The 25,197-nt window shown below is 37.3% G+C and overlaps 2 protein-coding genes across 5 annotated transcripts in view; one reads left to right on the forward strand and one right to left on the reverse strand.

The window, feature by feature from the left end:
- Positions 1-663: 663 nt before the first annotated feature.
- Positions 664-24,772, reverse strand: LOC144356562 (uncharacterized). Of its 4 annotated transcripts, none has more exons than XM_078011277.1 (4): positions 24,471-24,772; positions 13,067-13,175; positions 2,838-3,134; positions 664-818 (listed from the first exon to the last, which is right to left on the reverse strand). In XM_078011277.1, the coding sequence occupies exons 2-4, from the start codon at positions 13,161-13,163 to the stop codon at positions 784-786; spliced, it is 429 nt and encodes a 142-aa protein (XP_077867403.1). In that variant the 5' UTR covers positions 13,164-13,175; positions 24,471-24,772; the 3' UTR covers positions 664-783. The 4 variants fall into 4 exon arrangements, 3 of the variants coding, with proteins under 3 accessions (XP_077867403.1, XP_085358717.1, XP_077867402.1); XM_085502591.1 differs by lacking the exon at positions 664-818 and adding an exon at positions 2,367-2,466; XM_078011276.2 differs by lacking the exon at positions 664-818 and having other exon boundaries at positions 2,587-3,134.
- Positions 24,773-24,841: 69 nt separating this feature from the next.
- Positions 24,842-25,197, forward strand: part of LOC100368529 (lipoyl amidotransferase LIPT1, mitochondrial-like) — a 29,964-nt gene continuing 29,608 nt past the window's right edge. The window contains exon 1 of the mRNA XM_085498126.1: positions 24,842-25,081. Within this exon, the coding sequence (XP_085354252.1) occupies positions 25,007-25,081 (75 nt within the window). The 5' untranslated portion in view covers positions 24,842-25,006. The remainder of the gene's footprint in view (positions 25,082-25,197) is intronic.

Here is a 25,197-nt window from a genome sequence, read left to right on the forward strand (position 1 = left end):
CAACCAAAATAAAGCTAGCGATTGCTAAGAATGGTTATTAATATATTCCTGATGCTCTTCGAATTTGTATTTTTTTGATTTCCAAGATAAGAAATGGCTAGTTGAAGTTGCATCGACTTCACCACGAACTTTAGCTCTGTTGTAGTTTTGCGATGTAAAATAAAATATATATTATAATAATAATATTTTAATTATTTGAGGTTTCAGCCCACAAATTATGGGACATGATCCCCATGAATTACAGTTAATGTTTGTTCTGCCTTGGCTGATTGTTTTGAATGCAGGACGTCGAGATCGACACCCATCCTGAACTCAGTATGGAGAAACCAACGGGAAACAATATTCCAAACAAATTATTAGGACACGGTTGACAGACATTCCAAATAATCAAATTTATCAACAAAAGACAAGATGTTTTTAGATATTTACAAACATACTGTCATGACAAACATATAGGTAAATTTAACAAATACACAAAGAGGTGTATTTAAAAGGTTTTATTCTAGGCATAGAAATTTTCTTTTACTCAGCCCATGCATGGAACTGCTATTTGGCTTCATGGTCCTTCAGCTTGTCTTCGTCTTGGGGGGAACAACAATAATTATACAAAACACATTGCAAAGACTCAATCAGGAAAAAAAAAACCAGACAAGCATGTCATACTTGTGTTCAAATACATTTTGTATTTCACATCAGAATATTGTTTAAAATAAAATATTCAGTCCAAGCCAAATCGAGGTCAAAGGGTCAGATTGCGTGCATATAATTATAGATAGTTAAAACTTAATGTATTTGAACTTTTGTCGGCTGTTCAAAATCTATAAAAAAACAGAAAGACAATTATAAGACAATGTGAAATTTTTCTGTTAGTCCGAATTTTAAATGCAAGCGAGCAGTGATATTTCGGGCTTTGCACAGTCAAAAATAAAGCAGAAATTGTCCGGTTGATTTCAATAAGCGAGAGAAAAGGGCGATTGGAAAGCGGAAGCGCAACTTTCTTTTAAATTATTTTATTTTCCAAGTCAATATTCTATTTTACTAAATACAATTTTTTATAACGCAATGGCGAGGAAAAGAAAGAAAGCATTGACAGACGAGGCAAAGAAAAATCTGCCACTCAGTGACGCGGAGTATTATTACGGACCAACTTCTCGAGTGGTTTGAAAATTACAATGAGGTTGTACTTATATCTACATCCACACGAAATATTTTTGCTACTTGACCGAATACGACACTGATACATCAGACGAGAAAGCGAGTACAGAAAATCTGTTGCTCGTCGATATCAGCCAAATAAACAAAACCATCGTTTCCGTTTACACAAAGAGCGTGTGCCCATCTAATTTTCCGTTGACACTGCCGTTTTAGTTTCCTTATCGTTTTTTCTTTTACAAAATAATATACACGCTTTGTTTGGAGTTTAAAGTAATTTGTATTACTTGATTATAAATTCCGGGGGAACAAATATTAGTGCTGTAATTCTGGTTATCTCTGGTGCGACTGCAGTCTTTGAAACAAACTTAAGGGACTCTAAAACGCAATTTATGGTACGCGACTTAAAAACGCAATTTAATGCACGTGAATTTCCCAACAAAGGTTTAAATGTTTTAGTTGTCTGTGGTGTGACACTGGTGTGGAAAGCTGTCGAATAAAATGGCGACAACCTTCAAACGCATTGTTATGCTAATTTGATTTCCGGCATGTTAGTTGACAAAGAAATGAAAGATTTCTTGAATTTTCTCCGATAGCTACGTGAATTTAACGGAAATCAAATTAGCATAACAATGCGTTTCGACAGCTTTCAACAAATGACACCACAGACAACTAAAACATTTAAACCTTTGTGGGAATAGAAATCAGTTGATTTGAGAGTGTCACAATAAACGAGGAAGTAAATCGTTTTTATACTACGAAAAAATGCAGACCTTAAACATACATGTACTTTTTGGACTTTAGTACAACGTCATTTTTGTTTGATTACCAAACGTTTTTAGGTTCATTTGTTGCAAGTTACAGAGCACATACATACCTAAGCGGCCGTCCCTCAGCAAATAATGAAGCAAAGGCATTTACGATGTCGAAATCGCGAAACTCGCCCTTTTTACGCAAACTGGGAAGTTCGAATTAATAAACGAAGTACAGGACGACGAAGATAAAATATCCAAGAATCAACACATACCAAAAATTATATCTCAAAAGTGAATATTTGTGGTGTATTTTAAGTCTAACCGGACCATAAGTGAAAATGTGTTAGTACTCTAAATATCCAAACATATTTTAATATAGGGTAGTAACAACAATATTTGCTTAAAGTAAAGTATTGAAAAAACAGTCACAAAATGAAATCTGACAGAGATACACCCAAGATACCTACATACAACATATCAAAGCAAGTGAGCGGGTTTTTAAAAAAAAGGTGAAAAAAGCATATTTTACCATAAAGATGAAAATTTTCCTCTCATGTACCTAGATACAGACAAGGTAATAAGTGGACCACTGTTAAGAAATAATAATAATGTGCCGCTGGATAAAAGAAGATGTGATATGTGCAGTCAAAATATAATTGAGGATGAGCAACATTTTGTAATGAAATGTCCAGCTTACAGTCATCATAGGGACAAATTATTCCTGACTGCACAAAATAAAGTTGCAAATTTTGATAAAGAAAACAGTCAGATGAAATTCATATTGATTATGGGAAACCGTACACTAGCACCAGCCTTAGCTGTCTTATAGTTTTTACATTTCTTTTTGTAAGACTCTTTTTATGCATCTAATAAATATTCTACAATAAATTCAGTTTATCTTAGAATGCAACATATCTAAATAACACGTACCTTGTACTTGTAGTCTTTTTGTATGAGAGATATGTTGTGTTCCATTACTAACATCACATGTATACGTGGCTTCATCTAGGTATTCATTTAAATGATCAAATATAAGAGTCTGATTATTATGTTCAATATCAGGATAAGTTTCTGCAGGATCTATGAGTTTCCATGGATATGGAACATTATCTTTATACCATCTAATTGATGTAAAACCAGCAGCACAGCAGTGCAGTCGTTTTACCTGTGTTGCTGTTCCAAACTCTAGGGTTGCCATGTCTGGATTGGTGAAAGATAAAATGCCATCTGAAATTTTAAGTTTAAAATAAATTATTTTCTGATAATTTCATCAAAGCAAAGCAATTAAAGTGGAAATAGCTATTATTTTTGTTTAAATATAACCACATAATTTGACCGAATTAGCACACAATACTGCAAGCAATGAACCGAGTGGTTCCAAGTAGCTATGGTTTAACAATTATAAATATTTATTGAAATAATGACCATATACATGTATGGTGACTTGATATATACATGTATGTATATTTCAGACAACAAAATTATAGCACCAGTTACATGCCCCTATCTGCAACAGTACTTTGTACATTACAGTTATGCATATTATCAAGGTTACATGACCCTATATATTCATCTGAAACATTAGTCATATCATATTGATCTCAACCAAAAACTAATCAGGTTTGGGCATTATCCTGGAGAATTTGTGTACAAAAATCTATTGAAATCCATTGAATAGTTCTTGAAAAAAAAAATGAAAAGCTTTAAAATTGGCTAATTAATATGCAAAATAGGTAATTATTATGCACTGGACTTCAAACAAAAACTAATCAGGTCTGAGCAATATCCCAGGGCATCAACGTACCAAGTTTCATTGAAATCTATTTAATAGTATATGAGAAATAAGTGAAAAAGTTTAAATTTGCTAAATTATATTATGCAAATAAGGTAATTATTATGGATGCATATAAACCCAATTATTAGATTACATCAGACTGTTGTCAAGATTGTGCTAAGATTCACTGAAATAAGATGAGTACCTGAGATATTGATGGAAAAGCTGAAAATTAATTCTTATGCAAATTAGTTAATTAATTTTAATGTAAAACAAATAAGGTCTGTGCACTGGCGCCCATACACACCGGCACCCATACACACCGGCACCCATACACACTGGTGTCTATATACACTCTGGTGTCTATATACACTCTGGTGTTTATATACGCTGGTGCCTATACACACTGGTACCCATACACACTGGTACCATACACACCGGCACCATACACACCGGCACCCATACACACTGGTGTCTATATACACTCTGGTGTCTATATACACTGGTGCCTATACACACTGGTACCATACACACCGGCACACCGGCACCCTTACACACTGGTGTCTATATACACTCTGGTGTCTAAATACACTCTGGTGTCTATATACACTCTGGTGTCTATATACGCTGGTGCCTATACACACTGGTATCCATACACACTGGTACCCATACACACTGGTACCCATACACACTGGTACCCATACACACTGGTGCCCATACACTCTGGTGTCTATACACACTGGTACCCATACACACCGGAACCCATACACACCGGCACCCATACACACCGGCACCCATACACACTGGTGTCTATATACACTCTGGTGTCTATATACGCTGGTGCCTATACACACTGGTACCCATACACACTGGTACCCATACACACTGGTACCCATACACACCGGCACCCATAAACACCGGCACCCATACACACTGGTGTCTATATACACTCTGGTGTCTATATACGCTGGTGCCTATACACACTGGTACCCATACACGCTGGTACCCATACACACTGGTGTCTATATACACTCTGGTGTCTATATACACTCTGGTGTCTATATACGCTGGTACCCATACACACTGGTACCCATACAGACCGGCACCATACACACCGGCACCCATACACACTGGTGTCTATATACACTCTGGTGTCTATAAACACTGGTGCCTATACACACTGGTACCATACACACTGGTGCCCATACACACTGGTACCCGTACACTCTGGTGTCTATATACACTCTGGTGTCTTTATACACTGGTGTCTATATACGCTGGTGTCTATATACGCTGGTGCCTATACACACTGGTGCCTATACACACTGGTACCCAAACACACTGGTGCCCATACACACTGGTGCCCATACACACTGGTGCCCATACACACTGGTACCCATACACACTGGTACCCATACACACGGGTGCCCATACACACTGGTGCCCATACACACTGGTGCCCATACACACTGGTGCCCATACACACTGGCACCCATACACACTGGTACCCATACACACTGGTACCCATAAACACTGGTACCCATACACACTCAGTGATGTAGATAATTTTTCTAATAGGTGGTTACACTGAAATTATAGGCGGGCAAGGTCAGTGTGACACTTGCCGGCACAACGCCCCACAGGCATAATATGGAGATGTTTCAGAGGAGGGAATATCTTAAAATACAATGGCGAACAATTTGGTGTCATTTTGTTACATTTTTATGTAAACCAAATGATACAATTTGCTGGAATAAAATTCTTTTCACAAATCTAAACACTATAGACAAGCTGTACCATAAAAATGCTGACACTACAGGTGAGTTTCATGAGATAACATTTTTATTGATAACAAATGATAATCAATCAATCAAGCATGAAATGTGAGTGCTGTCTGTTGCAGTAGCTTGAAAATAATTGTCATTAGCACTTAACATTCATCATCATAGTCATCATCATCATAATCACCATCATCCCCATCATTTAAATTGAACATTCTTTTGGCTGTCTGGGATTCTTGAAGATCAGAATCCTGAACTAAATCATTCCACTCACACTGAACACTTTCATCCACCATGAGGTTTTGGATATCTTGCAATTCTTCAATTCTTGCAACAGATTCCACTGCAGTTTGTTTTGTTGGATAATGTCCCAACTTTCTTCTTGATTTTTTGGCTAGCCATTTTTTGACTGACAATTTTATTAAATTTTCTGCTTCAACAGAAAACAATTCAGAACCATTTATAGACACATGAAGAAGAGCATTCATCATATCACTGTGAAGTCTGTTCCTTAATCGTGTTTTTATACGTTTCAGTGCACTCATACCTCTTTCTGGCCATGCTTTGGTAACTGGAGTGGACAGCGCTACTTCCACCAATTCCACCAGCTTTGGATAAAAAAATCCAAATTCTGATTTCATTTTCATTATTTTCAATAGTGTCCACTCATTAGGTATCACTGTATGTTCTAATTTTGAGTTATCATTTTTTTGTGTGTCACTTATTTTCATTTTGTATTTGCTTTTAACTTCTTCTGGCATTTGTGTTTTCATGTCCACCATGTCAAATTTGAATTTTCCCCATTCTGCTTGGAGTTCTTGGGTAAGTATTCCCTCATTTTCCATATCCTGATAGTAATGTGCAGCCAGTGTGTTTATTTCATCAGTTCCATAATTCCAACGGGGATCGATATTCCAAACAAATTATTGGGACACGGTCGGTGGACCTTTCAAACAAATGAAATTATTAACGAAAGACAAGATTTTTCTAGATATATACGAACATATATATACCAAATATATGCAAAATTGACAAATACACAAAGACGTGTAATATTATGCTTTTATGGTCCTTCGGCTTGTCTTCTCCTTGGGGGGGGAACAACAATAATTCGAATTTACGACATCAGTGGACCAAAGCCATCAAGAACACCAGGAAATATTGGAATGGACCTTCTCCTCATAACGTTATCTGCAGTGCCCGAATCATTTATCAGTACGTATCATTTACGCCCGAATCATTTATCAGTACAATTTCATTTGTTTCGATCTTGCAGTTGTAGGTATTCGTATCCTACCGGACGCACACAAATTTACATTTTAGAGTGCAGATTTTCTAACATTATTGATACATTGTTCAGGTGGAGTTTAATAAAAATAACAACGTTAAGATTTTCGGTCACGATGTTCAAACTCTGTGCCTGTGCCTTAACCGGGTGCCTGAATCGTCATGGTCATTTTGGGGAGGTACACGATCACCCACATCGCGTATTTTCTCGCAGGTTCAAACCTGTATGGGCCACTTTGTCCCTGGCACTGTAAAACAAAATCGTGACATCTCTCGTTGTCATCATATTCCTCGATCTCATAACTCTCGTCAGAGGATGATAAGATAGATTCCGTGTCGCTTTCCGAGCACTGCATGCGTATAGCGGCCATTGTGAAACGATGACAAGTTCCCCCCATGACGTCACAAATCACCCTTGCATGCTAATTAGGTTCTCTAGCTGAAGCATCGTTCTGAGTCAGCCAAGAAATTGGACGTGGGCGTTTCCTTATACAGAACATTATTATTGATTGTTTATTTAATTTATGTACATTTTTCACTTGTTTTTTTTTCATAATGTTGTTTATAAATAAATTTTGCACACAAAGAAAGTCAATTGTCCCAATTCAGTTACACTTTAAACTCTGAACTGCTAGTGTTTGGCAATTCCATGGGATGAAAACATGTAAGTACATTCAGACTATCTGAGAAACGGTGATCCATGTTGTCTTTCAGTGACTGGATATATTTTGTGTGTAAAGATTCAATAGTTTTTTATCACTGTCATTTAGTTCCATGTCAAGCAAACTGAGTCTTCCCTTCAAATCCTCCTCCAACGTTTTAACTGGGTTTTCAATAGAAGATAGTGCAGATATGGTATACTTAATGGCAGGTGCTACATGTGAAAAATTTAGAGCACCTGTCTGGAATGTCTTAGGTTACTAAGAGTTGGCAATACTGAATGCAGAATGTACAGTGCTCCAATAAATTTTGAATTTTTCATTTTTTATACAAACCAAGAGCTACAGGATCCTTCTGAAGTTCTTGAAAAGTTTGCAGTAAAGCAATATAATTTTCATATTAAGCACTTGTCACACTTTTATCTAAGGACAACCATCTTGTGGCACATGCTTTCTTAACTTTTTTGCCAAGATACTTTTTACATTTTTCTGAAAATACTGTATGTGATAAATTACTTTGAATTTTTATGAAAATATTAGTTCTCTTTGGAGAATTTTCAAAAAACTTCCATGCCTGAGTCAGAGTAGTTGCAACTTCTTTAATGTAGCCTACCTCCTTTTCAGTGTCTACACAAGCCAAGGCAAGTTTGTGACAGATACAATGAAAACTGAGAATTAATTTATTCAGTCTACGTAATCTTGCAGCCACCCCATTTTGCTTGCCAGTCATAACTGCAGCACCATCACTAACGAATGACTTCGAATTTAATATCAATAAGCTGCATTCTTCTAGAACGTGAACTATTTTATTTGTCAAAACCTCAGCATTTGCACCATCAGATTTAAAAATAGTAGTCATATCCAAGAAATCAGTTTTTGCTTCACAAAGTTCTCCAAAGTATTTAACAAATATAATCATTTGTTCCATTACTGCTACATCGGTTGATTCATCTGCAAGCAATCCAAATGCATTAACATTCTGAAGCCTATCCAAAATCAGTTCCCTTATAGTTTCTTCAATGGTGATAAGTATCTCCCTAACTGAAGGTCTACTCCTGTGCTCAAAATATTTTAGTTCATCCACACCCAAGGATTCCAATAGCTCAATTAAGGAAATGATTTTGTCATTAGAAATTTCCTGTTTCACCAACCAGTATATGGCCTGAAATGTTTTTTCAAGGACAATGTCAATTACTCTGTTTCGCTCATCAATTTGTTTTTGAAACACTGACACCCTTTGCATCATTTCTTTATTTATAGCAGATTTGTGCTGTTCTGTTTGTATGTGATCGATAATTGCCTCCCTTCTTAATCGAATTGCTGGTGTTATATTCCAGGACTTTGATTTATTCTTCGGATTTTTCGTATCATGTTTTTTACATAATGTACAGTACATCCCTACATTTTCAATATAAACTAACCACCACACGTCTGTTGTATCATCAAAAGCAGTGTGCTTACTGAATATCCAGTCATGAGAAAATTTAGCCTCTGTTTTTATTCCACGTCAACTACTCAACTTGTCATTTTTTAAACTTGAACATTCACTGTGACAAAGATAAAAGTTGTGAATATGAGGCATATTATTTTTGGCTGAAGCATCATCATGATCAAAAAATGTACTGAAAGTTTTTTTGAATTTCTGCCTTGCCCTCGTCAAGTGAAACTAGCGGAGCTTTTTTTCCACAGTCTGTTTTACTTACTGATCTCTCAGGTTCAATATTTTTCATCACAATGACATTCTCGTTTTGGTCGGGATCACTGCATTGAGAGGTGTCGGAACCGGGTTGATGACACAACAATGACACATCACAATGTTGAAATTCATGCGACGGTGATTTTTCCTGTTCATCTTCCGATCTCTTAAAAAACTTTGATATTTTTTGCATCCGGTTACTACAGTTCTTTGTTTGCTGCTGTAAACGTTTTGATATTGTGAATTTCCCGTGACGGCGTTCACTTGTGCAGACGGCAATAATAACAAAGAATCTAATATGGCGGGCTCATTATCATAAAAAATGGTAATTTTTCCCGAAGTGCACCGAATTGAACTTCATAAAAAAATTTTAAAAATATTTTAGTTTTAGCCGGTTACATTAACGCAATAGCCGGGCGTTGTGCCCACGTACCGACTATTATCTACATCGCTGCACACTGGTACCCATACACACTGGTGCCTTACACACTGGTACCATACACACTGGCACCCATACACACTGGTACCCATACACACTGGTGCCCATACACACTGGTGCCCATACACACTGGTGCCCATACACACTGGTGCCCATACACACTGGTGCCCATACACACTGGTGCCCATACACACTGGTGCCCATACACACTGGTGCCCACACACACTGGTGCCTATACACACTGGTGCCCATACACACTGGTGCCCATACACACTGGTGCCCATACACACTGGTGCCTATACACACTGGTGCCTATACACACTGGTGCCCATACACACTGGTGCCCATACACACTGGTGCCCATACACACTGGTGCCCATACACACTGGTGCCCATACACACTGGTGCCCATACACACTGGTGCCCATACACACTGGTGCCTATACACACTGGTACCCATAAACACTGGTACCTATACACACTGGTGCCCATACACACTGGTGCCTATACACACTGGTGCCTATACACACTGGTGCCCATACACACTGGTGCCCATACACACTGGTGCCTATACACACTGGTACCTATACACACTGGTGCCCATACACACTGGTGCCCATACACACTGGTGCCCATACACACTGGTGCCTATACACACTGGTACCTATACACACTGGTGCCTATACACACTGGTACCTATACACACTGGTGCCTATACACACTGGTACCCATAAACACTGGTACCTATACACACTGGTGCCCATACACACTGGTGCCTATACACACTGGTGCCTATACACACTGGTGCCCATACACACTGGTGCCCATACACACTGGTGCCTATACACACTGGTACCTATACACACTGGTGCCCATACACACTGGTGCCCATACACACTGGTGCCTATACACACTGGTACCTATACACACTGGTGCCTATACACACTGGTGCCTATACACACTGGTACCTATACACACTGGTGCCCATACACACTGGTGCCCATACACACTGGTGCCCATACACACTGGTGCCTATACACACTGGTGCCTATACACACTGGTACCCATACACACTGGTGCCCATACACACTGGTGCCTATACACACTGGTGCCCATACACACTGGTACCTATACACACTGGTGCCTATATACACTGGTGCCTATACACACTGGTACCTATACACACTGGTACCTATACACACTGGTGCCTATACACACTGGTGCCTATACACACTGGTGCCTATACACACTGGTGCCTATACACACTGGTACCCATACACACTGGTACCCATACACACTGGTGCCCATACACACTGGTGCCTATACACACTGGTGCCCATACACACTGGTGCCCATACACACTGGTGCCTATACACACTGGTACCTATACACACTGGTGCCCATACACACTGGTGCCCATACACACTGGTGCCTATACACACTGGTACCTATACACACTGGTGCCTATACACACTGGTGCCTATACACACTGGTACCTATACACACTGGTGCCCATACACACTGGTGCCCATACACACTGGTGCCCATACACACTGGTGCCTATACACACTGGTGCCTATACACACTGGTACCCATACACACTGGTGCCCATACACACTGGTGCCTATACACACTGGTGCCCATACACACTGGTACCTATACACACTGGTGCCTATACACACAGGTGCCTATACACACTGGTACCTATACACACTGGTACCTATACACACTGGTGCCTATACACACTGGTGCCTATACACACTGGTGCCTATACACACTGGTGCCTATACACACTGGTACCCATACACACTGGTACCCATACACACTGGTGCCCATACACACTGGTGCCTATACACACTGGTGCCCATACACACTGGTACCTATACACACTGGTGCCTATACACACTGGTGCCTATACACACTGGTGCCTATACACACTGGTGCCCATACACACTGGTACCCATACACACTGGTGCCCATACACACTGGTGCCTATACACACTGGTGCCTATACACACTGGTGCCCATACACACTGGTGCCCATACACACTGGTGCCCATACACACTGGTGCCCATACACACTGGTGCCTATACACACTGGTGCCCATACACACTGGTGCCCATACACACTGGTGCCCATACACACTGGTGCCCATACACACTGGTGCCTATACACACTGGTGCCTATACACACTGGTGCCCATACACACTGGTGCCCATACACACTGGTGCCCATACACACTGGTGCCCATACACACTGGTGCCCATACACACTGGTGCCTATACACACTGGTGCCCATACACACTGGTGCCCATACACACTGGTGCCTATACACACTGGTGCCTATACACACTGGTGCCCATACACACTGGTGCCCATACACACTGGTGCCCATACACACTGGTGCCCATACACACTGGTGCCCATACACACTGGTGCCCATACACACTGGTGCCTATACACACTGGTGCCCATACACACTGGTGCCTATACACACTGGTGCCCATACACACTGGTGCCCATACACACTGGTGCCTATACACACTGGTGCCTATACACACTGGTGCCCATACACACTGGTGCCCATACACACTGGTGCCTATACACACTGGTGCCCATACACACTGGTGCCCATACACACTGGTGCCTATACACACTGGTGCCCATACACACTGGTGCCCATACACACTGGTGCCTATACACACTGGTGCCCATACACACTGGTGCCCATACACACTGGTACCCATACACACTGGTGCCTATACACACTGGTGCCCATACACACTGGTGCCCATACACACTGGTGCCTATACACACTGGTGCCTATACACACTGGTGCCCATACACACTGGTGCCCATACACACTGGTGCCCATACACACTGGTGCCCATACACACTGGTGCCCATACACACTGGTGCCCATACACACTGGTGCCCATACACACTGGTGCCCATACACACTGGTGCCCATACACACTGGTGCCCATACACACTGGTACCCATACACACTGGTGCCTATACACACTGGTGCCCATACACACTGGTGCCCATACACACTGGTGCCTATACACACTGGTGCCTATACACACTGGTGCCCATACACACTGGTGCCCATACACACTGGTGCCCATACACACTGGTGCCCATACACACTGGTGCCCATACACACTGGTGCCCATACACACTGGTGCCCATACACACTGGTGCCCATACACACTGGTGCCTATACACACTTGTGCCTATACACACTGGTGCCTATACACACTGGTGCCCATACACACTGGTGCCCATACACACTGGTGCCCATACACACTGGTGCCCATACACACTGGTGCCCATACACACTGGTGCCCATACACACTGGTGCCTATACACACTGGTGCCTATACACACTGGTGCCTATACACACTGGTGCCCATACACACTGGTGCCTATACACACTGGTGCCCATACACACTGGTGCCCATACACACTGGTGCCTATACACACTGGTGCCTATACACAGAGAATAATAATTCATACCTTTTCCATTGATGGCATATTTTTCACAAAAGTTTACACAATTCACCAAGGAAATCACTGCAATGCAGAGGACTGATGTTGAATATATCAGACTCATAATGACACCACCCTGTGGAGAAATCAATAACTTAAAGGTAATTTAATAGTCTTGGATATTGCCAACATACAGAGTATTTATAGACATCTTCAGGGGAAATGCATATAATCATCAACAAAACAAGAGTTGGCAGAGCCATCTCAATGCTGAGAAAATAAGAGTTTTAAAGGTGTGTTTTGGAGTAATGGATTGGCGAACAGACAGAAAAGCAATTTCAAAGACTTTGACTTTGTTTTAATGAAAACTTGAAGTATACATGAGGGTATGTATTATCCATTTATTTTGGAAACTCAATTTTTAACTGAAGGAATTAAACTAAATTAAATAATCATGTTAGAAATGACTGCTGTTCAACTCCGGACTAGTCGTTTAATTGTACTTAGCGTATGTTGCTATGACAATCAACCAATTCGAGAAAAACAGTCGACAATGACTAAATGCATGGTCACAGCCAAATCGCTGTTTAATTGAAATAAATAAAAATCAAAGAAAACAGAGAACTCTAAGACAGAAAGAGAAACACAAGCAATGTAGTCGAACAGGCATTACGGCAACCATGTGGGTTTCACCTCAATCAATACAGTATTACCCACGATGTACTATTCCCATAAGCGTGGGTATGTGGAAGTTCATAGCCAAGCGTACTGCGGTCAAGAACAAGGTAAGAAATTATATGATGAGACAAGACGATCCCGATTTTCCGTCGATTTCCGGGTTCGGGTGCGTTTCATACAAGAAGATCGATACGAACTACACCACCGAGTGTAGTAGACATAATCCCGATGGCATTAGGAAGTTTGAAGGAAGCTAACACAGTTGATTTATAACAGACAAAGTAAATGGAAATCACTTTTCAGTCCTCGTTGAGGCACAAACATATTTAAATGAGAGACGATGGTAACTCCACGTTGTGGCAGATTTAATACACACTACTGACTAAAGTTTACAAACATCAAGGTCAGTCACACAAAGGGATTCAAAAGGGATTTTTAAATGCACCGGGGAACACGAGACGAACAATTATGCATACTTCGATGACGACTTTAGCTTTTCCAGTTGGTTAAGGGGCATTTGTATGTACATTAGTCATTTTCCTGGACTTACCCACATAGTCACTGAACTAAACACAAAAAGAAAAGTTGGCAAAATTAACCTCAAAGATACTACATGTAATAGTTGCTATGTTCTATTTTAAATGTTAATATTGTCCATATAGAGTATTTATAACTGAAATAATAATGACTAAGCACTATATAGACTATGAAATGGCACAAAGTAGTGTACACTTACACAATGACTACAGCAAAGAACTGATTCATTAACATGTCATATCCGGTCACAGAGGGCTACAATGTCACACCCACCCCTGCCTATTGTATGATATGACCTTTAACATTACGCAATAAAATTACCAGCTTCTTGGGAAATACTTGAAGTAATGATGTGTGTGTACAAGCAGAAGAAAGACAAACAGAAAGACAAAATCTATTTAATAATATCAATATTCCAGAAGAATTGAAAAGTGATAACCAGATATTTAAATATATTATGAGTTCAAGAGAAGACGTACTAATAACACAAGTTGGTGAATACTTATACAAAATATTTGAAATCAGAAATAACAATAACTGACATTTTACTTTTACTTTAGTTTTATATGTATTGTACTTTATTACTAACATTTTATTGCTGTTCAACCAATGGAAATTATTTCTAAGGATGCAATAAATTCAATATTATTATTATTATTATTATGTGACATAGATATTGAAAATAAATTAAAACTATAAGAGCTTATTAAATAAATGAAACATACTTTGCATAGACATCTTTTAAATCAAGATTTTGGACTAAATTAAATCAAACAAGCTCAGGGGATATAAACACAAACAATTAAAAGACAATGGGAAGGAAACAATCCAAATAATTCACTACCAAATCAACTAGCTACACATATAAAAATATTAATAATAATAATTTTATTCAACACGAAAATCTACTAGAGAGTAATTTTATGGTTGTAAAACAAAAACAGAAATAATACTTCACACAACTAATATCACAAATAGCACATTAAACATAAGCTAATGTTATTGTTTAGTACAAAGCAAGACGGAAGTACAGTTCTATCCACCAGAATCACAAATAAAACATTGAATACATGTAACTAAGAATGGAGGAAAAAATACATGAAAATTAGTATAACAATAAAACTACTAAGCTACTAAATATGCCATTGCATTAAAACTACCTGCAGACTAATTTGATGGAGTTCGATATGGTGCTAATATGGTGCTCCGGCATATTGCACACAACCCCCAAAATAACTTATTAAGCTACCCAACACAGTTATGTGCACCTGTATTAGTGGGGATATGTTTACAAATATTTTACATCCAAAAATATTCACAATATAGTGAATAGAAAAATTTGAAATAAAACAGAGCATCATGGGTATTTTTTCCTAATTAACTGCTTACAAACTCCAAATTAATGAGTTGCTTAATTGCCAACTTAAAATCACCTTCCATCAACCCTTGAACATAATGAAAACTTATATAATAACACAAATAATGCAAAGTACACCGTCAAGTTCATTCACAATTCTCATTAAGTATTTCAATGCAAAATGCGATAGTTTGAGTACCATTTAATGTTTCTGTAGTTATTAATAAATGCAAATTTTGTTTATGTATCCAAAATATTTGAAGAGCACAATTTTTAAAACCACAGAAAGTAATTAATCTATTTTTTCTTATATTTTACTAAAATTTTATTTTTATCTCTTTTGCATTGTATGTTTCTCTGTATTTCTCTGTATTTATGTTCCTTACCATACAAAAACCCTCTGAAGGTTTTTAGTAGAGTAATAAAGTTATTATTATTAACTCCAACAGCAAGTAGAGAGACAAGGCATTTCACATTTTGCTATATTTTTGGAATAAACATAAAACAGCTGCTCCCTTGATAACAGCCTCAAAACAGTCACAAAAAATGATAAGACAAAATATTCAAATTAAACAGCTTAAGCTCTTTCAGAAACCAAAAAACAACTTGGAGAAATTAATTTTAAAACATAATTTCATTTCTAAACATTGCAATGAAAATATGCAAATAAATTAGCCACATTTATAAACAAGCAGCCTGTTGGCTGAGATAGCTCTGCTGTTAGCAATGCACATTACAACAAGCAGCCAGTTGGCTGAGATAGCTCCGCTGTTAGCAATGCACATTACAACAAGCAGCCAGTTGGCTGAGATAGCTCCGCTGTAAGCAATGCACATTACAATTAAAGAACAGAAGATATCATTAGAAAATGAACAATATGTATAGTAACAATGCAATGGGACTTGCTGTTTTCAACAAGAATTCAAAAATATCACTTTTCACCAAAAATTACAAAAACAATCCTCAAAATTAGATAATTGAAGATATCACCACGAAATTAACAAACCTGAATAAGGTCCACATGTAGTACCTATATATGTAATATCAAAACAATTGGACTTGCGGTTTTTAACAAGAAGTCGAAAATATCACTTTTTACCAAAAATGACAAAAATATTCACCAAAATTAGAGAATTAAAGATATCATTACAAAATGAACAAATCTGAGAGAGGTCCACATGTAGTACATATATATGTAATATCAAAGCAATTGGACTTGTGTTTTTTAACAAGAAGTCTAAAATATTACTTTTTACCAAAAATGACAAAAATATTCACCAAAATTGGAGAATTGACTATATCATCATGAAATGAACAAACCTAAGAGAGGTCCACCCAAAGTACATATACACCAAGTATCCAAGCATTCAGGCTTGTAGTTTTCAAGAAGAAGTCGAAAAAGTAAAACATGACACAGACGACAGACAACGGACAATCACTCATATGATAAGCTTCGCTCGACAAAGCTGACAGCGGAGCTAAAAAACAACTTGATTATGATACACCTCTTGTCGGCTTAGCATAACCACAATCTTTATAAACATTGCATTAAAATAAGACTGAAGCACCCCAAATTATAATTATAGATGTAATGTATTTTCATATGTTAATTGGCAGTGAATCTTGATTTATAATTTGTAAATGTAATTTTGTAACTTGTTTGTACTTTTTATCTTTTACTGTTGATCACTTTTCTTATTGTCTTGTAGTTTTAGTGACCTTACTGCTGCTTTCCAAAATCAATGTTTTGTCAATAAATAAATATAATGGCATTTTGGGCACTTAGCCTGACCTTTAGCATTCATTCACACTTTGTTAGTCCTGTGGATTTGGACCTTGTCTTAAAAATTGTTAATCACTTTTTTATTGTCTTGTAGTTTTAGTGACCTTACTGATGCTTTCCAAAGTCAATGTGTTGTCAATAAATAAATAAATACATTTATCTCAGATTTATTTATGTTTATAAGAGAATTGAAAGGTGAATGACAATTTATGTATACAACAGAGAATAATTGTTACTTTTAAGATGGAGGTAAAAGGAGAAGAGACAGAGAAGCCAAGTTTTAATCTAGCTCTATATTATTTGTTTCAAGCCTTCTATTTTTCCTTTCTATTTTTTGTTTTAACTCGTCACCGATTCTGCTTATTTTTTTTTATTTTTTGGACTGAAAAAAAACACACATCTTAATCACAACCTGCTATGTGATGAGAAAAGAGGCAACAGTATGTATGTTCAGCATGACTAGATGATAGACTGCTCCCTTCTTGAAGTATAATTGTTTCAGTTTGAAAATGAAAACAAAACATGTTCTGTTGTCTCCTTTTTGGAGAAGGTCTAAGTGGGGCTTTGTTCCAAATGCTTTCAGATAAGCTCAGTCGCTATGCTTCTAATTACATAAGATATTTTTATATATCTGCAATAAACTTCAAAGCACCTGTTGCTCACTGGAGAAAAAGAAGAGAAAGAGTAAACAAACAACTACTTGAGCTAAAAATAGCCCTTACATAAAAACAATGGCTCAAATGCAAACAGCCTCTAAGTATACTGGATTGTCAGCCTCTACAGCCACAAAAATAGTCAACTAACACACTAAAAGTCAACTCGGTTGTCACTCTGGATTATTCAAATTCAAGTTTTGTTTTCCTTACATAATTATCATTGCTTTTAATCTAAACAATAGTGAACCTCAACACCAATGATGTGCCTTTAAAAGCCATACTATTTCCCTCCCATAAGTCATGTCATGACATGCAGAGTCCCTGTTCATTCAACAGTAAACATAAAAGTAATGAGTCAACCATTTTGAAAAAGTATGCAAAACATAACATAATGTATAAACATAGCATCTTTGTGTAGTATATTTAAGTGTGCCTTCTTTTTTTAAATAAATTGTCAAATCAAATTGCTCGTTATAGCTGTATCACAGACAATTAAAATAGACATATCTACAAACAGTGGAAGATTTTTTCACTAGCCAGATATTGAGCTGACAATTTAAGATCAGTTACTTGAGAGCTGAAAATCCAACTATTCAGATCAATTCAATCTAATAATAAATTTCCTTATTTTTAACTATACTACTATAACTATAGGTACACTGAAGAAACACCGCCATCATGAAATGTTTTGTTTTGTGCACTTTGCAAGTTGTTATGCTCCCACCAATATGAACACAGATATTTGAAAACATAGCAACTGTGTTTATAATAGATCTCTGAGGTATTTAACTGTCAAGACAATGATTAGAATAATTTGTACAGGTCATCCAATGCTTGAGGCATAGTTTCCATGCTGCCAGTCAGATGCATAGAATGAAGAGCTAGTGTGATGTTTGCATCAAATACACACTGTTAAAGGATCATGTGATAGTTTGCATAAATAGTTTGACCAACTATACATTTTTTTTCAGTACTAGGCCACATAACAAGGGCAGTTGAATTGAAACTGCGGAAAAGGTGCAAAAAATGCATCATCGACTCTTTGCGATAGCTACACAACACTAAATTTTGTTTATGACAAGTTGTCACACGTTACACCATGTTATGCTTAGTGTCTCATCCAATCAGATCTAAGCATTTTAGAGCAGTCAAACATGCAACTTCTTGAGAGAATCCCAGTATGTTAACACCAACCACGTAAATGTACTTGCAATTAATCAATGTGTGATAGAGACATGGGTCTAGAACAGCATTTGCATTTAGCCTATTTTGAATTGGATCTGAAAATACGTAACATGTTAAATACATAACTGGACTGAACAAGTATGCTAGCAATGCAGCTTGGAGAAGTGAGATTGGTAGTTTTACTGACTGAAGTACATACTTCCATGTTTAAATATTGGTGAAGACTACGGGAACTTCCAGAAGACAATATAACAAAATGGGCATAGAATGAACAAAAAAATCAACATAATAATAATATTTGGATGCACACAATAAAAGGCATGTTGACAGAAATTAATCAGAACTCACTGTATGATACAGAGGAAACAATCTTTGACTCAAAATCCAAAAATTTGATTAACAAAGTGAAATGTTAAATGAAACAAAAATACACTGATCATTGGCGACCAAACATTTAAGGAAAGATGATAGCAAATTACGTACATACTCAAAATTTAAGAAAGATTTTTGTTATAAACAATGTTTATCAATAAATGTTGTAAATATTAAACAAAGAATCATTCTAACAAAATTCAGGATAAGCATTCATGACCTTGGTATAGAAACAGGCAGATACACAAGCCCCAAAACAACATTACAAGATAGAATTTGTCTGATAAAGATGGAGATGATGAAGATGAAGAACTTCATGGCATTCCAACAACGCACAAAAAACATGTGATTTGAACTTATTATATTTTATTTACTTTTTAAAATTCTTACTTACTTGTTATATTTTCTTTTCTTTTTCTTTTATATATATGGTCAATGTATGTACTAAAACAAATAAGATGGACAATAGCTGTCCATGTATAACTAAGACCTGGGTTTAAAATGACAAATGTTTGAATTTGATGCATTTTTAACATTAGAATGACCACCATTCAGCCATCTTGAATCAGATCATGAATTGAGTGAATGTGCATATGTATCGCAAGATATATGATGTGTGTTTGAAGTTTGATTGTCCCAACCATGTCCATATGAGGATGGAGTGGATGTGTACGCACATATGCATGCATGCACAAAGGTCAATCCATAAGTCTGTGTCCGTACATGGCACAGATCTAGAAGCAGTACCTACACACGAATTGGTGACGTCATAAAATACATGACCTTCAATCGGGGTCGTTTCCTCGGTATATACGAATTGGTATATACAAATTACAATAAAGATACTTAAGACATTACACATAAGGTAAAACAAATCACGTGACAATATAATGATAATAACGGTAATAAATCCTAGCTTAACAGTTGAACAGAACGCTCATATAGTCAGTCGGGTGACGCCGAGGGTCACGAACTGTGTTGCAAAATGGCCGTGTGGTTGAAACTGGGTCATGGCATGACGGGTGAGGAAGACATCATTAAACACTCAAAATCACAATAAAACGGGGAAGTGGTTGCATATTACGGCGTAGCTAACATGGAAAATAAAAAAACGCCCAATACAAACGACATGGGTTCGAATCACACTAGATACACACTCACCAGAACCGAAGCAATCAGAAACCAGCAATCGTTTTGGCTTTTCCGTTCAACTCATCGGAACACTGGAGTAGTTAGAAAAATGAACACCACTTAACGACCAACGTCGTGGCGTGGTACACAAGCGTGCCATCAAAATAAAACAAAATTAGCTTGAAAAGACAGTGGGTTCGAGTCCCGCTCAGAGCTACCGTAAAAACGTAAATCAAATAAACTGAAATCTCTCAAACCGTAAACAAGTAAACAAAGAACGTCGCAAAAAAATAATAAACCTCACAAAACTCCACCATACAAAACTGAATGAATAAATAATAAAATAACTAACGTCTTAAACTGGACGACGCGCAATTTGTTCAACAGTTTCCAGATTGTGACAAGAGATAAACAAGACCCAAGTCAAGGTAAGTTTTGTTAAAGTGTCGATGGCGTTCCCTATATTACGAAAACAATTCAGGCAACAGACGAATATCTTCTGTGGTGTTGTGGAATTTATACAGTGTCTGCGGAATTGTTGATTGAGGGTTCGAAGCCAGCAGTTAACATTTTGTTAGAAAGTTTCACAATTAAATCAAATATCCAATGATACCAGTATATTTATTTCATTATTTTAACAACTTGCAATGGTGGAAGTTGGTCAAACACGAGTTCTTACACCTAAATAAGTATCAAATATTTGTCGACACATTTATTCTCTCAACCTTGTAGAGGTGGAAATTAATTAAACAACAGGTATTTACTCACAAATATAATGGTCAATATTTGTCCATACATTCATTCTGTCAATTTAAGAACTTGTAATTGTTGGAATTAATCAAATGAGAGTTGTCTACACCAAAATAAGTTTCAAATACTTGTCCATACATTTATTCTCTCAATTTAACAACTTGTGATGGTGTAAAATAATTAAACGAGAGTTGTCTACACCAAAATAAGTCTAAAATATTTGTCCGCACATTTATTCTCTCAATTTAACAACTTGTAATGGTGTAAAATAATTAAACGAGAGCTGTCTACACCAAAATAAGTCTAAAATATTTGTCCGCACATTTATTCTCTTAATTTAACAACTTGTAATGGTGTAAAATAATTAAACGAGAGCTGTCTACACCAAAATAAGTCTAAAATATTTGTCCATACATTTATTCTCTCACGTTAACAACTTGTAATGGTGTAAAATAATTAAACGAGAGTTGTCTACACCAAAATAAGTCTAAAATATTTGTCCGCACATTTATTCTCTCAATTTAACAACTTGTAATGGTGTAAAATAATTAAACGATAGCTGTCTACACCAAAATAAGTCTAAAATATTTGTCCATACATATATTCTCTCACGTTAACAACTTGTAATGGTGTAAAATAATTAAACGAGAGTTGTCTACACCAAAATAAGTCTAAAATATTTGTCCGCACATTTATTCTCTCAATTTAACAACTTGTAATGGTGTAAAATAATTAAACGATAGCTGTCTACACCAAAATAAGTCTAAAATATTTGTCCGTATATTTATTCTCTCAATTTAACAACTTGTAATTGTGGGAATTAATCAAACGAGAGCTGTCTACACCAAAATAAGTCTAAAATATTTGTCCGCACACTTATTCTCTCAATTTAACAACTTGTAATGGTGTAAAATAATTAAACGAGAGCTGTCTACACCAAAATAAGTCTAAAATATTTGTCCATACATTTATTCTCTCAATTTAACAACTTGGAATTGTGTAAAATAATTAAACGAGAGCTGTCTACACCAAAATAAGTCTAAAATATTTGTCCGCACATTTATTCTTTCAATTTAACAACCTGTAATTGTGGGAATTAATCAAACGTGAGTTGTTTACATCAAACTAAGTATTTAATATTTGTTGAGACATTTATTCTCTCAATTTAACAACTTGTAATGGTGTAAAATAATTAAACGAGAGTTGTCTACACCAAAATTAATCTCAAATATTTGTCCACACATTTATTGTCACAATTTAACCACTTGTTAATAGTGGAAATTACTTAAATGCGACTTGTTTAATCAGTTGACATCAATGCAACTTACTGTAAATGGGGTAATTATTCACTGGGTTTTAATTTAGCTTATTTCGCTGACTGGAAAATGCGCTAAATTAAAACACAGTGAATATGTACAATTTAGCATAGAACACATTATCTAAATGACGAAACCGTGAATTTAAAACCCACTTAATATGCCTGAAATGGTAAATCAGTGAAAATTAAACCCAATGAAAATTAGTCATTTTACAGTACCCGCAGACAGTGCACAACAGAGTATCATTATTGAGCAATTATAAACAGGAACGTGTCTTGGCATTAGGGTTAGGGTCGGGTCAGGTATGGGCAACAGAATTATTAACAGGAACGTGTCTTGACATTAGGGTTAGGGTCGGGTCAGGTATGGGCAACGCAAATGGCAAACACCCAATTGGCAAGATGTACACTAACGGGTTATGGCATGCATATAGTTTACACAAGTAAAAACACAAAATTGGCAATTTTTTGGACAATTGTAACTCAATAATAGAAATATGTTGTATTTCTATATATATACACACTATATAGTCTTATCAAATGCAAACACATCCAGTTAATCCATTGTGGTCTTGTGGGTCAGTTCTTTACATAGTGATCAGGAGGACCTGGGTTCAATTCCCTTGCGTGCCCATCTTTTTCTCGCAAACACCATTTGGCAATAAAGCTAAATATGACAACAAATTATTTAATTTGCATGACCACCCACATAGCTCAGTTGATTTGTACTATGTCAGCAATGTGAGCGATCGCTGGTTCGAATCCAGTATGTTTAGTTAGATTTTTGAATGCTAGTGAAGACAGTGCTATTATGAATAGGACTTAAATCCTAACTCCTGTGTGAAGACACTCGTGGTACAGTGGACAAGACAGTGCGCTGGGAACTCAAAGATCGCAAGTTCGAGTCACGGATTGGACACTCCTACAAAAGACATGAAAGACGTTAAAAACATAAACAGTGGATTCAAAAACTCAAGTCAGGAAAACAGAACACAAGAATACTACTCCACATGGAAGCCAGTCGAAGTCGTCGAAGAACAAACACAGTCGAAGAACGAATACAGTTGACAGCTGTAGGTCACGTGCAACAACAGACACGAGGAGCATGGCTGCTCTCCAAATGGGTCCCTTCTTTTGTATTGACCCCCTAAGGATTGCTAATCCCCCTTTCTAACTCTTCCCCCCAAAATAATATATCGCCCCTTTTAAAATGTATTGAGCCACAAATTAATGAATATTCATGAGCACAGAAACTGCACGTCATGAATAAATTAGCATAATTTAAAAAAAATTGCATAAAGTGTAGGTACTCCTTCTGGAGCTCTGCCCCGTACATGAACTAAATACATTCTTTGTACAAACCTGTTTCCTTAATTCATCTTTATAAATATTTATAAAATTCAAACTGAAATGAGAGGTTTCCAGCTTATTGAATAACACTTGTATGTTTTCGACGGACATTTTTGCACACTGGGTTCGTTAATTGGCTAGTTGATTTAACTACCATTGAAATTTTAAGATATTTATAAAAGATGAAGGAAACGGGTTTCTTGTGCCGAGAGTATGTGTGATCATCAAACTCAGACGGTGTAACATACTGTCTGTATCCTTCCTGAGTCCAGGACTGACGAGTGCGTACACACATTTTTTAAATGGTGACTTACATGTACGTATACTGTAGAGCGTTTCGAATGTCGTCCAGTTAGGTTAAATCTTTTGTATAGATCCTGCACAATTTTATGTTGAACAATTAAGTCGCTAGAATATTCCACAAACACAGCATACTGTCGCTGTCATACTTTCCAAGAAAGTGTAACTCAAGTAGACGTACCTACACACGAATTGGTGACGTCACACAATGCATGACTTTTAATCGGGGTCAGCTGTTCGAATGTAAACAGAGAGTTGGATGAACGTACAATTCAAGTACTATTCACGTACGATTCAAGTACTATTCACGTGCTATTAACCTACGATTCAAGTACTATTCACGTATTATGAAGAGCGCCACCAAACGTTTGTTATTTGGTGACCTTTAACCAATACAACTCGCAATGGCGACGTCCACGACCGAAAACGTGACTTTATTTCAGTGTAGTGTTCAATGGTGAACATGGTCATCGCGTCAGGTTTTACGTCCAGTATCGTCATATGATGCGAGTGTCCATCCAGCACCGCGTCCATCACACTTGTTATAGCCATGGCTTTGGGTCTGGTTATATTTCGACGTTTCTGTTCGTCCGCTGGCAAATCGCTTGTCAGTAGATCGAAGAAGGTACGATTTATTAATCTCCGTTCGGACGCAGTTCGAAAACGGGGACTTATATTTTGACCTCTGTGCGTCCGTGCGTGCGTCCGGACCAATCACAATCAAACTTCACATATACATCA

This window comes from Saccoglossus kowalevskii, chromosome 1 (assembly GCF_978046115.1).
Source record: "Saccoglossus kowalevskii chromosome 1, keSacKowa6.1, whole genome shotgun sequence".
NCBI lineage: Eukaryota > Metazoa > Hemichordata > Enteropneusta > Harrimaniidae > Saccoglossus > Saccoglossus kowalevskii.

Coding starts and splice junctions, on each gene's coding strand:
- LOC144356562 (XM_078011276.2), bottom strand. CDS start 13,163: ATGAGTCTGATATATTCAACATCAGTCCTCTGCATTGCAGTGATTTCC. Junction 3,135..13,066: donor ATATGCCATCAATGGAAAAG/GTATGAATTATT, acceptor TTAAAATTTCAG/ATGGCATTTTATCTTTCACC.